Source organism: Bicyclus anynana, chromosome 4 (assembly GCF_947172395.1).
Source record: "Bicyclus anynana chromosome 4, ilBicAnyn1.1, whole genome shotgun sequence".
Lineage (NCBI taxonomy): Eukaryota > Metazoa > Arthropoda > Insecta > Lepidoptera > Nymphalidae > Bicyclus > Bicyclus anynana.
In genome coordinates, this window is record NC_069086.1 from 9,146,139 (window position 1) to 9,165,672 (window position 19,534).

At 36.0% G+C, this 19,534-nt stretch overlaps 1 protein-coding gene across 1 annotated transcript in view; it reads left to right on the forward strand.

Moving 5' to 3' along the window:
* Nucleotides 1–19,534, forward strand: part of LOC112051424 (zinc finger protein 704) — a 100,358-nt gene that overhangs the window by 72,325 nt on the left and 8,499 nt on the right. The window contains exons 5-6 of the mRNA XM_052881397.1: nucleotides 16,050–16,144; nucleotides 18,994–19,152. Coding sequence (XP_052737357.1) covers nucleotides 16,050–16,144; nucleotides 18,994–19,152 — 254 coding nt within the window. The remainder of the gene's footprint in view (nucleotides 1–16,049; nucleotides 16,145–18,993; nucleotides 19,153–19,534) is intronic.

Here is a 19,534-nt window from a genome sequence, read left to right on the forward strand (position 1 = left end):
TGAGCACCCGCTGCCTGGTTACAACATTTTTTATTATACTTTGACCTCCATTGGTAGTGTTGACCGCCGTATTGTAACGGGCTACGTCAATTGTAAACATTTAAACCTCGTATAGCAACTACACTTCTGGGCATACAATTTTTTTTTTGTAACAGGTACTCGCACTGGTTCTGGCTTGTTGGACGATAACGACTTCCTCAAAGTATTTGTACGCGCAGTACCTATTACGCATTGTTTGTATTGTTTTGTTTATAGGCAGTAATAGTTGTTTACATCAGTTACGTCCTATCGTAAAACAAATAGGTAGGTGTTATAGAAACGGATGACTGAATGGAATTGAAAACCAGGTCTTTGTAGTTTCCTTCCGTAGGTGAAACAAAGCAAAACAGAGCTAAAGTATCAGTTACGTCCATAACGGTATTACACTTATTTTGGAAAATAGTGCAAAAGATGAAGTATTAGACGTATTCAAAAGCCATTACGTAAAACAACTACCTAAGTTGGAACTTGGAATGAATGACTAAATCAAAATCCAGGGTCAGTCTTTGTAGGTTTCCTTCCTTACCTACATGAAACAAAGCAAAACAAACTGACCTAAATAGTAGTATCAGGTAAGTACGTCTAAAATGGTATTACAACTATTATGGATAGTGCAATAGCTGCTTTGTCTTTATATCACCTCTACAACACCACAAACTTTACCTCTTTATAATATTAGTATACATTCGAAAGCTAATTAAAATGGGTCATCATAATTTATCAGTATGATTATTGCACAATAAAACGTAGTTGCAGATGACGTCTGGCAACACTAACCTTTGTACCTACTGAATCTATAATATTCAGTTCAAACTATAACCCAATAAAACAGGACGCGAAAAGTGAACGATATTATATCAATGTAGGTCGCCATTGTAGGCCGCACTTGATGCGCCTCTGCATACAAAAACTGGAATAATATTAATCAATAATTTTATCTACTGGGTTGGGTAAACAAAAGGATTTTCCTTAACATTTCATGTTCGGGTCATCGCGTTTTTTAACCTTTGACAACAGTAGTAGGTAATATATCTTGTAGTATTACATATCAAATTATACCTAACAAGCGTGTATTATTGTCTTCCTTATGAGTGTAGCATAAGATACTCTCCATCTTTTTAAGAAAGAAAGAAAGAAAGGAAGAAAAGATATTTATTTTTGAGTAATGCCACATATCACATTAAATCTAAATTATAACATATTATGGCTTAACTGTCCATTCAAACAGTGGAGCACTAAAGAATGTCCTGTAATATGTGGCATAACCTAGAAAAAGGCCCCAACTCAGCATTTTGCCGCATACTTTCAATAAAAAAAGTATGCAGCACTGATTTTCAGTAGTTTTTAATATTTACTAGTAATAAGACAAATATTACTATCACAAGTACCTATATTTTTATTTATTCTAATAATTATATCAACAAATCATTATAATTTCGTACAGTGGCAACATATTTCACCGTTGCCAAAACTTTACTGACTGTGCTTGTGACTCTACCTACTACTCATAATTACTTTCTACTGGACTTGTATCGTACTCAAATACACCAACAAAATTGTCTGTCGGTTTTTAGAGGGACGAGGTAAACTCACACATCGAAAATATTTAACAGCAACAAATATTTTCAATAAATATATCATGTATCCCTACATTACAGCAACTATAAATTTTAAATCGTTATACACACACGTGTAATTTAAACACAATAAAACATCGAATAAAAAGACGCAGTTTGTTTGACGTTTGATTATGATCAAATAGTTTTGACAGAGAGGTAACCTCTAGCGAGGCAGGTCCTATAGAAGATAATTGGTCTGAGCTCTACTATATTAGGATTCTATAATTGAGCTTGTTCAATGAAGTATCTTCTACTACCACCCTGCTTAATGCATTGCAAAGTGTTGCACTGTTTATGGAAGATGGTTTGCCAATTACTCGGAGCATCGGATTGGTCACTGGCTTATGCAGTCAATTATTGCTATAAAACAATACATAAAAATACGTAACGCGCAATTTGCGTCAATGCGAGTCCAATTACTTGCATCATAAAGTGTAATTATGATGTCATTGTTAATAGACGTTGCACTATGAAATCCGTGCCTAGTGACAGAAATCGACTTGTTCGGATAATTATTGATCGAATGAGTAACTGGAACGGCAGCTGTAATAGCTTATTCAAGTACTGTGGGATCGTGTTATGCAATGACGAAAATAGGTTACATCCATACGAACGACCTAGATACGGCGATTGCATTAGCCTAACCAAGTCCTTTGTGTTGGAGCGACGCGCACTGATATACCTATGTAGGTAGATGCCCAACAACTAACCTACTTTAATTCTAATAAAGGCAACAAACATATAAGTTTTATATTTTACATATTGAAATAAATGTGGGCATTATTCGAGCAAATTATAAATGACAAAGAAGCTTTTATAAATAATTACCGAACACAAATAAATTCCATAGATAAAATGCTAACTAATTGCAAATTTATCAACCGTAAAACGACTGTTATGAATGTGAATGTGAAAATTCAGGGAAAACACATTTTTTGTTGTTTATGGCGTCAATCGAAAGATAGTGTCACAGTTGGAACGCGCGAACTTCAGTTTTGTTGTCGCTCTGTCTCGCTCTTCAGGTCATCGCCCGACACACCACACGACTCCCTCGTTCTAATAACCCTGTGCATATCGGCTTATACGTAGGTAGTCGGTACATTATCGTTTTCGTGGTAAACGAACCTCCGATGTGCATATTCCACCAAGCGTAAGGTCCGATGGTTTGATTAGGTTTGTGAATTTGAGCACATGGCGTGCGTGTGGGTGGTGAGTTCACGCACCCTGTCCCGACGACCTTGTGGCGGTCACTGAACACCGTTGCCACAGCCAATGACCAGAGTTCGATGAAAAGAGAATCTTGTTTCGGCAACATTGACTTCGTCGACATTGATCGCGCAAGGCAAAATTATTAATGTCGGTTTGCACAATTAATAAGAGCAGAGGAAGTGTTCAGCTCGCGTGCGACACGGCATTGGGTGTAATTAAATAATTAATATACCTACTCATTGTTGACTTTGATAATCCTTTAGCGATATAACGTAACCTTAATATAACTAAGTATGGACAATAAAGATAAACTTTGTAACACGTGTATCTATTTACAGTCAAAACATTTAGAAAGAATGCGATGCAGCTACTTATATAGGAAATAGTAAAAGCAGGATTGATTAGTTGTGTCGATTTACATACAAAGAATCTTGTTAATAAAACGGCATTCAGCTAAGGAGCGATGCGATGTGCAACAAAGCGCGGACACTGCAGATAGATCGGCAGCTCTATTTTTCTCAACATAAACGCACGTCTCATGGAACAGCCGGCGGATAGGTGGAGCCAATGCGTTTTTTAACCGGCATCGACGGGGCATTGACACCGGCGCCGGGGCACTGCCCGTTCTTGACAGTTCAAATGTTTACACTTTACATCTCGAAGGATCACTCGCTACTCACTTCAACTGATTCCGAATCGAGAACTTTAATACTTCGCGCCTACGGCTACGGTGGGGCGCAACAATTACGGGTTACGGTTACCGTGACATCATTTGAACTCTATTTTTCTCTAGTCAATTAAGATTCCTTTGAGTCGTAGATAAAAGGCCGTTGTTAGTTGCTACCTATTTTAACGATTACAGTGATTTCTATTTATAACTAAGCATCCTATGTTGTGTTATTTAGATCGTCTAAAAATGTTTATTTTCTTTCCATCCGTCTTAGAAGTGCAGGTTTTGTAACGTAAGAAACTAGGTTTGTGCAACAAGATTTGATCAAAATTTAAGCAGTTACGTGTACATCTTCTGGGTAAACCAGGTTTTCAAACTGCGAAATTTTCTTCTCAAGATTTATAGCGCGGTGCGCGGACAAAATAATAAACACATCGGCGATAAGAACCAGGCGCGATGAAATATACTCGTATAGCTAATGAATTCGATAAAGTTCTGAATAGATTTAGTTATTAATTTATTCAAAAACAATATTAAGTGGCTACCTACATAGGTAAGTATATGCGGCGGCGAATATTACAGGCGGGAACAATGCCTCGGGTTCATCAGACGCGATAATGAGTGGTCCTACGGGTTCAACGAACTTTCCATTTTACAAGTCAAATAAATTTTATGCGACACCAGATCTGTAACATCGGATTCCACGGATACAAGTCACCAATAAATTGCGTAGTTTTATGTCTTGAAGTGCGGCCAAATATCGTCGCGAGAGTTGTTGGGCTAATCATTTCACATTGAACCAGATTGCGGTTATTTTAAGTTTAACGATGGTTAATTTAATTCTATATGGGTAGGTACCTCACACCAAATACACATGGACTTGTACTTTGTCTGTCTTTTATTAAGGGGGATGAGGTATATTCACACATTGAAAATATTTCACACCAAAATATAATTGTGTATATAATATATAATTGTGTATAATAAATACATAATTAGGTAACCTAGAAATTATTGTAGTTTTGTATTTCACTCAATTACATAAACCGGCATTTTAGGGAGCTCTTAACACTACGAAAACGATTAAAGCAATGAAACATCGATCCTCTAGAAACAGTTTTCGCGTTAGATCGTTCATCTTATACTTTCTCAGAAGGGTAACTTCTTGCGAGGCAGGTCCCTATATAATTCGTCTGAGATAGGTACGTACCTAATTACGGTTCAGTATCGCGGGGATATCGGAGGCAGTTCTGCGTGCGTCGGTCCAAGAAAAAGTGAAACTGTAACAAGTCAGAACCAGTCGAGGTCGGTGACCAGCGAGGCGTCTCTACTGCGATTGGCGGCTGCCCCGCTAGGCTGATTCATCATTACGGAGTCCTCACGGACACCACCTCAATAAACCAAATGCCTGAGTCCCTGACTCATAATGAAGACTATTGTCACGATGTCCAACGAAATTATTGGTAGCTAAACACCATAAGTTATTTTATTTTATTTTTCTTTTACAATATACATTTTATTATCAAATTAATATCTGTAGAACCTATCTTATTTGTAAATCTATATTTTTTTTTAAATTTAATTCCTCTACTCGATACCATAAATAAGTACCAATTTTAGATAATGAACAAAACATAAACATCATCATCAGCATTTACTAGTATATTATACAATTTAACATGAGAAGACTCTGGAGGTTTCACTAACATGAAAGGACTCTGTAGATACTTTAGAAGACAGGGGTGCGGAACTCAAGCACATAAAAATGTAAAATCAAAATTTATACCTACCAATCATTATTATGCTTAGTGGCTTAGGCATGTCAATTGTTATGATAATTATACTACTATCAACAACTTAATGTGCTTAAAGAAAACCACCAATTTAATACTAATCTACCGTATTTTTAAATAAGTACAAATAGCAGACGCGGTTTCACCTGCGTAATTCCCATTTCCCTGGGAATATGGGGATAAAGTATAGCCTGTGACATTCACAAATAACATGGCTTTCTGTTGGTAAAGGAATTTTCAAAATCAGTTCAGTAGATCCAAAAATTACCTTCAACAACAACATCACAAATACCTCTTTATAACATTAGTATAAATAAGTAAGATAACAAAATATAGCATTAATTACCTACCTTTTAGTATATTAAACTTGATAATGACTGTAAAGGCTTTCACAAAGGATAACAGATTAGATTTCAGTAATCGGCCAATGTGATATGCAATAAAAATGGAATGCAGTTATAAACCAAAGAAAGCAATGCACATCGAATACTCCTTGCACCCCGTAGTCCGTAACTAGGGGATCCGGGCGCAGGTCACTGAACCGAGCCTCTACGTAGCCTACCCCATGACGCCATGACACAGCTTTGTTGACTGAACTTTACCAACTACCTACATATTTAAAAAGACAATGAAGGCTTTTTAATTTTTGATACTTATGTGTCATTTAATATGGTGAAAGGGAAACTCTACTAATTTATATTTACATGGACAATATTTCTGAGGTCGGTCATTAAATATCTAATGTGTATACTCGTATATTTATGATGTACTTTTAATAGGTACTTTATATGTATTTAAATATTTCCTAGTAGATATTTTTATTATCGTAAATAGTTGGCTTGTTGGTTACTATCTATTTTTGCCAAACACGCGAATGTTTTGGTTCATTACTACTTTAAATATATTTATAGACTGAGAGCTGTTAAATAAAGATAGTATAAATACTTGGGCCAGCTGGCCTATTTACTAATTTGCTCTTTATTGACAACCTACTAAAATTAACATCAAATTAATTAAGAAATGTACCTACACACTGTATGATATCCACGAAGGGTTGTCAGTAGGCACCGGATAACATTTGTTACATAGAATCTCAATTTAGTAATATGACAACTAATATAATATACAAAACTTGTGAATAAGCTATTAGACACATAACCGGAAATGGTGAAAACGACCCTTAGTGTCTCTATGAATTGATTAAAACTATTCGTAACTATAATTTAAACAGTGTTGAGTGAGAATTCTTCGCCACAGATGTTATTCCTATCATGAGACCTGCATAGTCATAAAAATAAATAACAAAGAGCATATTCACCGAGTCCTACAGGTGCTGTGGACCAAACACCCCCCTCGCCCCGCGGGGACGGAGGGTGAACCCTCGGCTCTCGTTTTTTCTACCTCTGACGTTACAAGCAATATACACATGAAGAATACAGCATAGCGTGCAAGAGACCCGGTTCATTTGCCTCATCTCGTTCTCAGAAATGAACTTATGAAGAGAATTTGTTACCTTGTTTAAAAAACTTTGCAGGAAATTAATACACATTTCTACAATGCAATGGTTAGTTTAGCTCTTGCTTTAACTTTGTATTTATAACCGGTATCTAACAATACGTACATTTATTATGCCGGTATTATTATTGTCAAGTTTTCTTTGTTTCCTTAAGAACTGATTAGGTACTTGCCTTGTTTATCGTAGTATAAATTATTGCCTATCTAAGATGGAAATCTCAAAAGGAAATGCGGGATTGTTAAAACCATGCAAGTCATTTGTTTATTACGGAAACGTCTCTATTGATTCTTCCTATATTAAACAAATCGGAGCATAAAAGGATTTGTTTGTAAACTTAGGTACAGTTTCGTTGACAAAGCTTGTTTTGTTTAAGTATGGGCGCGCGCTGCCACGTGAGACCGAACTTGCATTGCTTTGCTCCTATTTATCATACACCCCTTTTGTGTTATACCGTCCTATCTACCTCATTATTATGTGGGCGTGTGACTTAGTTGTACAAAATTATAACAGCTTCATTCCTGTGTGTGCTATGGAGTAAGGATATTTTTTATATTAAAAAAAACGTTTGTCTGTAAAGTCGGCTTACTGACGATAGTTGAACGTGACAACGTCATAAGAAAATACTGATGGAATGGTTGCATTTTTCAAAAAAAATTTTCGTTTTCCTAAAATACTGTTTAGTAAGCTTCATAGACCAGAATATACTTAATTTCTTGTAAATAAAGTTGGCAACCCTAGAGCGACGGAACGACGCATGACGTCACCTTTTTTCGAATGTGCAGTCATCGAATTATAAGACGATGTCACGTCAACAAACGGTTAAAAAGTCCTGAAAGTTTAGTAGTATAAGTAATAGGATCAAAAAGTGCGCTTACGTTTGTAACCCTGCGTCGCACTGGACTTGGTAAAGTCAGCCTTATATTTTGTTACCTTCGAATAATGTGGAGTCACACTCTAAAAGCTCAAGATGGACAATTTGACAATGTTACTACGCGTAATGACTACATTGACTATTTTTATTTGTAACAATGTCTTATCTCGTAAATGTAGCTGCGACAATGTTGAAGACAGATATTCCATTTGTTTACATCAAGCATTTTGCATAACCAACATCCGTAGGTTTATGTACCTATATAGTTTATTTTATATTATTATATTCTTATTCTTAGTATATCGCCACGTTCATTGCTTTTGAAACGATGGCGTTTTCCTGGTTCCCTGTAAAGTTAGAGCGCGATGCCACCAAAACAACTTATCTAGCCGACTTGCATTGAAGTAAATATGGAGAAGGTCACATGGGCGAAACAGACTTATGCGCATCAACGCGAGAAACAGAGATGCAATGAAAACAAATCAATAATCATCTCGTTTCGCCGAAGAAAGAGACGGCGCAATAACAAACCGGCATTAAATGCCGGGTTGCGTTACATGCAAGCTTGAAAACCTAATATAAACCTTCATACCACACAATATAATACAATTTACAATAACACCGAGTTGTTTATCTATACAGAACTCAGTAACTACGCCGATGGAAGATGCCGTTATATTTTTTTATCTCGGTCATAGAAACAAATACACCTTAGATTATATTCATTCTCAGTTAATATAAGTTTACATATAACATTAAGTAATTTTTAAATAAAATAATGTCAAACTAATTTAAGCTATATAATAATTATTGAATTTACACAAAAAATTAACTCATCAACTTTGATGATTTAAAAAATATATATTAATCAGTGATAACTTTACATCTAACTAACCTAACATCTAGAATGCATAGATCTTAATACAAAAGATCCTTTTTTTTATTTATATTTTATAACAACTTTATTGCACAAAACAGAAAATAACAATAGAACACATACATTTTTGGGCAAAAGGCGACCTTATCACTAATAGTGATCTCTTCCAGGCAACCTAATCATAAATAATCTAAACATCCTGTCATATGGGAAATGGCAATACAATAAATTATAAGTAATATTCACTAAATAATAATAACTAATATAATAAATAAATAAAAACACTATAACTAAATATTTCCATATTATAAAAATATATACTTTGTACAATTGTACACAATAATGATAAAAACAGCAAAACATGAAATATACATAACATACACCTACATCTACATAGATACATACATACATACATACAATATACATACATACAAACATACATACATACATACATATATACATACATACATACATACATACATACATACATACATACATACATACATACCTACATACATATAATAAACACATATATATTACAATGATAGATAGTGTTTCCTTACACGATTTTTAAAAATAGTCAGGGATTTTGACCGTCTAATATGATCTGGGAGTGCATTCCAAAGTGTAGCTGCTTTTATAGTAAAAGACTCTGAATATGTTCGAGTGTTACACCTAATCTTACCTAAAACGTTTTGCCTACAAGATCGTAGTGTGTTCCTAGAAGTGCGAGGGCCCAGGAAGTTAAAACGCTCTTTTAAGTAGGATGGTGTCCAGTAATGAAAAAGGATAGCGTAAAGAAGAGAAAGAATATGTAGATTACGCCGAAGCCTTATAGGTAACCACTTGAGCTTCCTACGGTATTCTGTAATATGATCAAATTTCCTGAGACCAAATATGTATCTTATTGCCAAGTTTTGCAAGCGTTCGAGTTTATTTAGAAGGTCCTCAGTCAAATCCAGATAACAAACATCGGCGTAATCTATGATAGGAAGGAGGAGAGCATTGGCCAATAAAGTTTTAGTCTTAACAGGTAAGAAATTTTTCCATCTTCTTAAGGATCCAACAGCTTGAAAAATCTTTTTACTAATTTGTGCAACTTGTGGTCTCCAGGAAAGATTGTTGTCCATGATAATACCAAGATTCTTTACTGTTTCACTATAAGGCAATACTGATCCATCAAAAATAACTGGTGGTAAAGTCGAAAAATTAATCTTGGAAAGTTGTCTGGAATTACCTAATATAATTACTTGAGACTTCTCAGTTAAAGATCCTTGTTAAAGATCTACCTTTTCGAATAATTACTGAAAACTTATCATTATTAATTTATTTAGTAAAAAACCATCCTATAGCTAGCCATTATAAAAAAACATCGAAATTGGTTAGTTAATACATGCACAAATTGAATAGAAAAACTCCTCATATTCAGAAGTTTGTTAAAAAGAGAACGTTGAAGTTTCGTACAAAATGCAGCCTATACTAATACCTATACACAACGAACACACGAAGAACCCGTTGCCAACCACCCCGTCGCCACGACCTTTTGACGTTTCAGTCCCCCCCCCCCTGAGCATTACACGTGCCTAGCCTATTCCGCAACTTTCTGCTTAGCAACGCTTGTTAGGGTTGACTTACTCAAATATTTAACCATAGATGTCTTGTCGTAAATACATAATTCAAATAAATTAGCAACGAAACTAATATAAACTTTCGCGATTATTTTCATGTAGGACAAAATTACGGCAATTTATTCTTCAAAATCGGGAGTTGTAGTCGTTTAAAACCATGGATCCTAATCTAGGGATAACGCAATTGAACAAAAGGATCGATTAGACCAATATATTATAGATTTAATAAATCCCTTTTTGTAAATAAGTACAAAAAACAACCAACTTCAAAACCTAAAAACGTACCCTCTAAACTAAAAATCAAACAATAACAACTTAATACTATTAGGTTCCGATTAATTTTTAAGTAGGTTAAAACTGTAAGTATGCACTTTTAGTGTTGACTATACTATTTAGTATAGTCAACAGTTCTTTAGTACTTATATTTAACACTAGGTGGGTGAAAATCAATTTCCTTAATTCATAGGCGTGACAGAATTGAAATAGTTCGGAACCACTGATCTAAACAGCTTTTAATTACTAGATAGCCATAGTGTGGGCCAGTCTTTGCCTCGTGTTTGTTCTTCGGCTAACTGCCACGAGCGAAACGTCACTAGCAAACATTATACGAGTAGCTTCCACCCGTATCTGTACTACATCCAACTGCACTAAACTGCACAGTGCACACATAGATACGGCGGCACGTGTAAGCTGTCGCTACAGCACACTATGCCACCGGCCAGGGACGGCCATTATGAGATAAAAGTATTTATAAGTGCATGACTGCAACTTGCAGAAAGACTAGAGACAAATTCAAATGTTGCGACGGAGTTAATTTTATCACACGCTTATGTAACTTGAATTATGAAACAAAAAAGTTTCCGACAGTTTTAAAACAAATAGTTTTAATTAGGAGATTTTATGAAAAAAAAAACAACGTAGATTGGATTACCTATCTGTTAAAGTATAAGAACTCATATCAGTGCATTGGATATATCTACTTGTAAAAGGTAGTCGGATATTTTTACGAAACTGTGTCTATGGATGTGTGATCAAATGTGCTTTGACGTGATATCTGACTTACCAACGGTGTGGATCACGGAATTAAATCGTTATAGTCTGGCAAGTCCGTTGATGACACTCCCATGATATGCGGGCGACGGGAGGACGCAGTCTTTGCGTGGGTGTGAAATCGTGCGAGCGGGGAAGTGAGGTGTATCAGTTGTGGGTTTTTCATTCATCACTACACGCCCCCCGGCCCGCATCAACCATCAGGAGTGTTACGAACGAAGTTGCCAAGCTTATAGCTTTAGCGTTCATGTTCTGTGGTCTGGATTCTAGGAAAATAGTGCTACGAATAATTGTGCTGTAAACACATCTCTAAACTGATTACTTACAGGCTTAACAGAAACCAGCGTCATTTTGCGGAACTATGATATATTATAAGTGAATAATAAATTTACTTTGCTATTCTCCACGAAAAACCAACGATTCACGCGACAATATCATTCAGGCCAGACAAAAAATCCTGTAAGTTTTTCCTCAAACCAATGGAACCGGAGCATCTTTGGAGATGTCGACTTTGCAGTGACTACAAAGTCTCTTCGTAATTAAACATTGTAGAGCCAATCAAACAATGGAAAACAATAAATTCTTTACTTATAATTGAAACAATAGTCAAGTAATAACGCTTTTTAACATTTCCATTTTATTAAAATAATTCATAAATAAATAATAATTAATCGATGCAAAATCACTATTATAATAATCGCCGATTACAATTAATCGTGAATTTTTATGATTAATCGATTAATCGTAATCGTTTCGTTATATCGTTTAATATTCCACTTTTCATAGCTCCTGAAAAAAATATAAAATACTCTGAAAACGATTATGAGCATGGCTAGTAACGTTTCATAAACCCAAGCGGTGGAACCCAGTTTGTGTTAGCTTTAATATCGAGGGCCTAAACTAGGTCAGTAGTGCAGCGAGGGAAGGCCCCTCACTCCCACCCTCTGTTGCGAGGGGAAAGCGAATAATTCACATAAAGTATTAGGCCGCTTATGTATGTTGAATAAGCAGTGGATTTGGTGTTTATAAGCAAAAATACGCTTAATAATCCATTTATTTTGATATTCTCCGCGAAAAACCGACAAATCCAAGCGAAAATGTCTTTCGGACTAGAGAAAATATCCTGTATGTTCATTTTACTATGAAACTGAAGTATTGAGACAGTATTCAGTTGCCTAACCCGCCCGCTTGGCTTATTCCTATTAGCTTTTCCGACTAATTATAGGGGATTAGAAATATTGGTCTTATTTTAAAAGATACAAACGGCAAATATTATTCTTTTGTATAACTCGCAAGTGCGAGCTTTGAATTCAACGCTATCTTCCTCATTCTATAGTATCGTGTTAAACAGAGAGAGATAAAGGTGAATTCGCAACTCGCAGTTGCGAGTTATAGAAATATCGTTACAGAATAGCCTAGCTGGGATGGGCCCGGGTGATGTTTTCGCTTGGGTTCATTGCTTTATCGTGCATAATAGCAAAATTAATTAATTTTCCTTACTTCCCCGCTTCTGCAAAGTAACGCCTGCCTAAAATGTTTATGGAAATATTTAAACTAATTTTCATATGTATTTAAGGTAACATTTATTTTATACCTACGCTTTTTATTTTTGTGTCTACCTATACTTTACTTAAAGTGTTAAAGTTTTAGTATAGCCTGAAGGTCTTACCTGAACCTTTCAGAAAAGGTAAACTGCATTTCCTTTGACATTTACATTTAAAAGGCTTGGGTAATAACGATGTTTAAGAAATATAAACCAGAAATAACCACAAAATTATTATGATACGACCTCAGATGTCCAATTTAATTCCGATATACTTGCAATTTATAAATACTCATGCTTACTCGTAAACATACAAAATATGTGTATCTCTACTATTCGTATAGCTTTGCGTCTTCAAAATACATGAAATCGGTATTTTAAAATGACTTAATTCCTAATGCTTTATTTTTTTTGTAAAAATCGTTAATATATTGTTGTTTTTGGCAAAATATCCATCGATTAAACACAATCCAACGAATGAGGACGGGAAGTATAAAACGTAAAGAATTCATTACCGCGCATAATATTTTTGTTTTATATAAAGACCTTCTACAAGGATACAAATAGTACCTCTGCGTATTAGCATGAGCATTCATTGCTTGGAGTATGCGTGTGTAATACCTCCATGATTACGACTAATATACGTACATTGTAAGCGGGGCTATATCTTCGTACTATGGTCTAAGATCCGGCATTATAAATATATATCCTCATCTGTTATTTATTAGTGAAAACAAATAAATGATACATAATTTTCACAGTTGCAAATAGGTTGCCTAATTAAATTGCGACCAGCACGGCTATTCTCTAACGAAGTTTTGTATAACTCGCAAGTGCGAGTTTCGAATTCACCGTTATCTTTCTCATTCTATAGTATCGTGTTAAACAGAGAGATATAGTGGTGAATGCGAAACTCGCACTTGCGAGTTATAAAAATATCGTTACAGAATAGCCTAGCAGATCCATTTTACATAAAAAATGTAAAAAACCATGAACAAGATCAAACTTATTACAGGTAAATTAAGCATAAAATAAGCTTTCATACGACGACTAAATAACTGATGAGGGTATATACTCGTAAATAACATTTGCTCCCCTGTTTATATCTGGCAAACAAACAGTGGTGAATGCAGACAACCTTTACATTTTCAATTATGTTGGGTACATATTCTTTTAACTAGTGTGTTATTGAGAAAGAAAACGGGAACTTAAGTAACCTAAGCTACCTTATCCTAATAACTATAGTTGTGTTATAATTGTTCTAAATGATCCAAAACGGAAAACAGATTAAACAAATTTAATTAAAATTTTGATCATTTATATTATCCGGCTGCAATTTTACTAGAAATCCTATTAGCAATGTGTCGATGCGGATATTTTTCATCATTTATTTTTTATCCCTTATAAATAACAGATGAGGATGTATGTTTTGTATGCCGGTTCTCGTACTACCCGTGGCTGCCGTGATTCACGAGCTGTCGTCATTGTGTGATTGTTGCCACGGGCTGCCAGCTATATGACTCGTGATTGATTTTAAATTGTTACAGAAAGAGTTCAATTTGACCTCAATTGCTGTATTAGGTAAATCCTCATTGCTGACTATTAGCTTTGTGATTAGCTGACATAGGTACCCGGACAGATACACACATACCTTCCAGAACGGTACTCTAAGCAGAAGTCCGAGTCTCAGAGGAGACGCCATCAGAGAGTTGGTGCATCCATCTCTTCTGTTTCTGTCGTCGGGCTCCATCATACAAGTCTTCTGAGGTTCCATTAAGCAATCAGTAAAAAATTTGAATTGTATATGTAATTATGCATCTGAATCTTAATAAAGCTTGAAACACAAATTTGCGTTAAAGGTGTAATGTCGTGCTGCCAACAGCATAGTAACTGTCAGTAAAAATTAAAGCAAATACCCGCTGGGTAATAAAGTTTTAGCGAAACAGAGACAAAGGAGCGGAGCAACCTTCATACACCACCCTTGGCCGTGGTGCTGTGACCTAGATGTGCCCCTCCCCCGCTCCCCTGACCTGACCCAGATCTAAATGCACTTGATATAGCTTCAGTCCCCGGCGCGCGGTAGCATCGGTGCCATTCCGCCCGCGCACCCCGAGCGCCGTCCCTGACATAACTCGTGCAACCTATTTATCTTTGGAACGGTACTACATCTGTAATCTATTTGCAATGCAACTGTTAAAAGTACTAAGTAGATAACTAAAATCAAATAATGCATAAAATCCGATAATAATAAGTATAACTAGCGAGACCACCATGAAAATATAATCAGTAAAACGGGGTGCAACTTTGCCAACTACAATCAAAGTGAATCTATAGGGTACATTGCCCGATATAGCACCATTATAATCTTTTTTGGTAAATATTACAAAATGCATCTCCTAAATTAATAAATGAAGCGTTTGCGATGCAACAAGATTAATTCGATCGCTCGTCGTAATGTGGCATTGAGCTGAAGGTCGCTCGAGAATTTGGCCGAGAGTGCCGGTCTCTTCTCGCTCTCACCTCGTGTCGATAAATGAAATCATTCTAGTTATTGCATCCCATTATCTTTATTACTCGCCTCGTGCACACGTGTGTATATACATTACACATACACATGTTGGGAACTGAACATTTCCGCTTCGTAATAGTAACTTTGCTACTTTACGTTGACATTGCTTATAATGTCAACGTATTTTAATGCCAATGTCTAATAGAAGGTTAAAGATTTTTATCGAGCGCTAACGGCAGTTGGGATTATAAAATTGGCTACTTAAATGTTGTTAAACTGAAAGGTTTCCAAATTGTTTGTCATTTAAATAATGGATGTTTGAAGAGTCGTTCAAGACATGCATGGTCGGCCGTTCGAGCGATGGCGTCAGGCGGCGGGTGTGGCAACTAACAGCAATGCACACGAGGGAGTGAGGCGTTGCGACATCGGCAAGGCCGCGACCTAGAGTCGTTTCCGTACGATACTTCGCTCAATTTAACGTTGTGACTCCAACGATACTAAATCTTCTTGTGAAACATATCACAAATGAAATGGAACGGCCTCGTTCTATATTAAACACGATAAGGAATGTCCTTTGCTTAAAGCTATGCAATAATTGTTGACAGCTACGTCTCAAGGTTCTACTTTTTCACTAACTCATTATCGATCACTTTTCTATTTCTACGTGACACATGCTAACTAAAACCTTGGAATGTTATATTAAAATTGTTTTATGTTTGTTACAGATTAACATTGTATTCGAATGCACCTGGAGAGGATGTGGTTACATCACGGGGTCCTGTTCTTCTATCGAGGCACACATCAGACAAACACACTTAGGGTATTTAATTATTATTTATTGCTATCATAATTTTACTAGTTACATAAGATGTCTCATGTTTTGGTAAAAACTATAAAATTAGAGTTTCTTCATTGATATTTAAATAATTATGTTTTCGATAATAGATTTTAGAAAAACAACATTTTGTTTAATGTTAGAATCCATACTAGTACAGCGACGTCGTAAGATAACCTTGAACTTTAATCTTCTTCGAGCTCCGTATGGACAGAGTCGATGCATACGCTGGCGGTTGCCAACAAGATATTATTATACATGTTAACGATAATGCAAGATCTAGGTAGGGTCGTTTATCCTATAACCGACCACACACTTGAATTCATCAATTGGAAATAATATTTAATTATCTTTCACGAGTCCGACGAGCGGCACCGTTTGGAATGCCCTTTTTTATTACCGGTTCTGGGTCCCATTTCTTACATATATCACTTTAGGATATTGAATATCTTGCGGCAGGCTTCAACCGTAGCTAATACTTACTTCCTACCTGTGTAAGATATACTGTCAAGCAATTTAGCATTCCGGTACCTATGATCCTACGAACGAGAAAACGGTACGAACCAATTAGAGGTATGAATACCTAGAATTACATACTACTACCATAATTATTAGGTATGCTACATCCTCACTTACCATTAGATTAATATCACAGTCAAGGGTTACCATAAAAAATATACTACATGTATAGATGAAATTATTAGCCGCTTTAATTAAGTAAAACAGCAATAAATTGTAATTATAGTTTTTTAATCATAAATGTTCCGTCTTAAAGTTGCCAAGATACCATGTTTCGATGGTCGACATCAGGGCAACATACCCTAATATGCATTCTGTTTTTCCACACGTAACCCGTGCAATTATATAACATCTGACGACATTGAAGTTCTTAAAATAACAGGGTAACATATATCGCAATATATTACGTTTGGTTGCTATGTTATAATCAAACTGTAGTTAGTAATTGTGATCGATTTTATCTCTCATTTATTTATTAATTCTTTTTTTTTTAATTTTTAACAATGTCAATATAAATAAAAAAAACAAAACACTATTAAAAATTTATAAAAAAAAAATCAACCCTCCCGCTGCGGGACATTTGAGTTGAGTGCCCAAGTAACCGGTGATCAGGGCTCAAGAGTGAGGAACCTCCTCACAATACGCGCCGTCTCAAGTGATCGATTATTTAGGGCATCATAAAACCAAAAACAGTATCATAAAATCACTATATCTAATGAAAGCCGTTATAATTGATTTAATTGAATTACAATAAGATTTGTTGAAAGTATAAGGCACTACAGTCCCGGAAGCCACGAGCCTCCGCGGCAAGGCTGTCCGGTACAACTACTATACACCCTGATCAGGCACATTAAGCGCAAGGTCGTGTCCGCTTATTACGTAACACTGTCCGGGTATTGGTATTAACCCTGGTATATAAAGCCGGTAGAGCACTAAACTTAATTTTTTTTTAATTAATTTTATATTTATAAAAATATTATCTCAACCTTTTTAATCCGCAAACAGAGCAGTTTTTACCAATAAATCCATGAGGGAAAGAATTTAATTATTTAAGCTTTTGTGTTTAAATAAAAAATTGATGTATGACGATAGTAGTTAGATGTGTAAAGGAAAAAATCAAGCCACCTGGGAGTTTTGACCAAAAACGCTGCCTAATCCCTTTGATACATAATAAAATAATGCATTGTGGGATACTCAGGAGCTATACAAAAGGGTTCCACGCGGACGAAGTCGCGAGCGTCCGCTAGTTTAATAATAATTAATTGTTGACCATGGTCATTACTCAACGACAGCGAACTGATTGGACCCATAATATGTTGATAAGTATATTTTGGGACGGCCTTGCTACGCATACTCGTGACGTCATTTTGAGGATGTATATTACGAGTATATGCAGCCTTGGCATATACGAATATATTTATATAACTACATATATTTGCAAAGTAAAGAGGCTTTAATTCTCTAATTCTAAAAAAAAATACTTATATTCAAGTTCAAATCGACTTTATATTAGGTATGCGTGTGTAAAGTTTAAACTATATTATGTGAACTGAAATTGAATTCAGTTTCAGTACACTTCAGACGAAGAATTTGTAGGTACCAAACTATTTTTATGGGCGACATTCTTCTAAGGCGATGCTAAGCCGGAGATGTAGTAATGCCATGTAAGAATATTATAAAGATTTAGGTTTTCTAACAGATTTGCCTTTTGTGATATGGTGCCTAGATAAAAATGATGGCGCAAAGATAAATAACAAATAGACGTTAATATATTTTATTATATTATGTACTAGCGGATGCCCGCGACTTCGTCCGCGTAAAACTCGATGTAAACTTTCAACTACCCCTACCCTACCCCTACTCTACCCCTACCCTACCCCTACCCTACCCCTACCCTACCCCTATCCTACCCTACCCTACCCCTACCCTACCCCTACCCTACCACTACCCCGTTTTCTAATTATTATTAATATGAACTTTATACAATAACAATAAAGCTCAAATTGACTACGTTTTAGTTACAAATCATTTGTATGGGAAAAAGAAAAGGGCTATTTTTAGGGTTTTTCCAGCAATAATTCTAATTTTTCTCGCCGTAAAAACCATCCTTGAACTTCAACGAACATTTTAAAAAAAGATTTGGCCAAATTGGTCCAGGCGTTGTTGAGTTATGCGCTTACCGGCATTTTGCGATTCATTTTTATATTATAGATATAAGCACGTTATGTACATCTAAGACCACATCTACACATACCATGATACGTGATCGTGAGCAAGACTTCAAAAATATAATAATCTATTGTCTATTGTTTTAGGCCAAAGAAAGAAGGCGAGAGTGACCACGAAGAAGAGTTCTACTACACGGAGAGCGAGGTAACTGCGGCGGCGCCGGCGCCCACCCTGTCCCACCGAGACATGTGCCGCCCGCCGCACGAGGACCCTGACTACCAGCGGCAGCTAGTAGGATCCTACAGGTACGAGTTGTTAATCCACCTTCGCCGCTCCAACACAGGACTGCTATGCATCGCAGAGATCTGCACCGCTTCTTCGTTGATATTCCTCGGCTAATATTAATCGGCTTATATTAATCGGCTTAGTTCCTCTTTCCTTGTACGCACTGCAAAGATGTGCATCTTCCAGAATCGGTTTTCCCCACCACCTACAATATAGGTATCTCCAAATCAAGAGTGAATAGGCATCTTCTAGGCAAACGCGTTCCACCATAGGCTGCATCATCGCTTATCATCAGGCGTGATTGCAGCTAAGCGCTTCCTGCGAGACAACGCCAAAATTCCATGTATATTGTATACTCGCAAAGAAGCTAAAAGTCTATGTGGAGATCTCCCTTTCATAAAA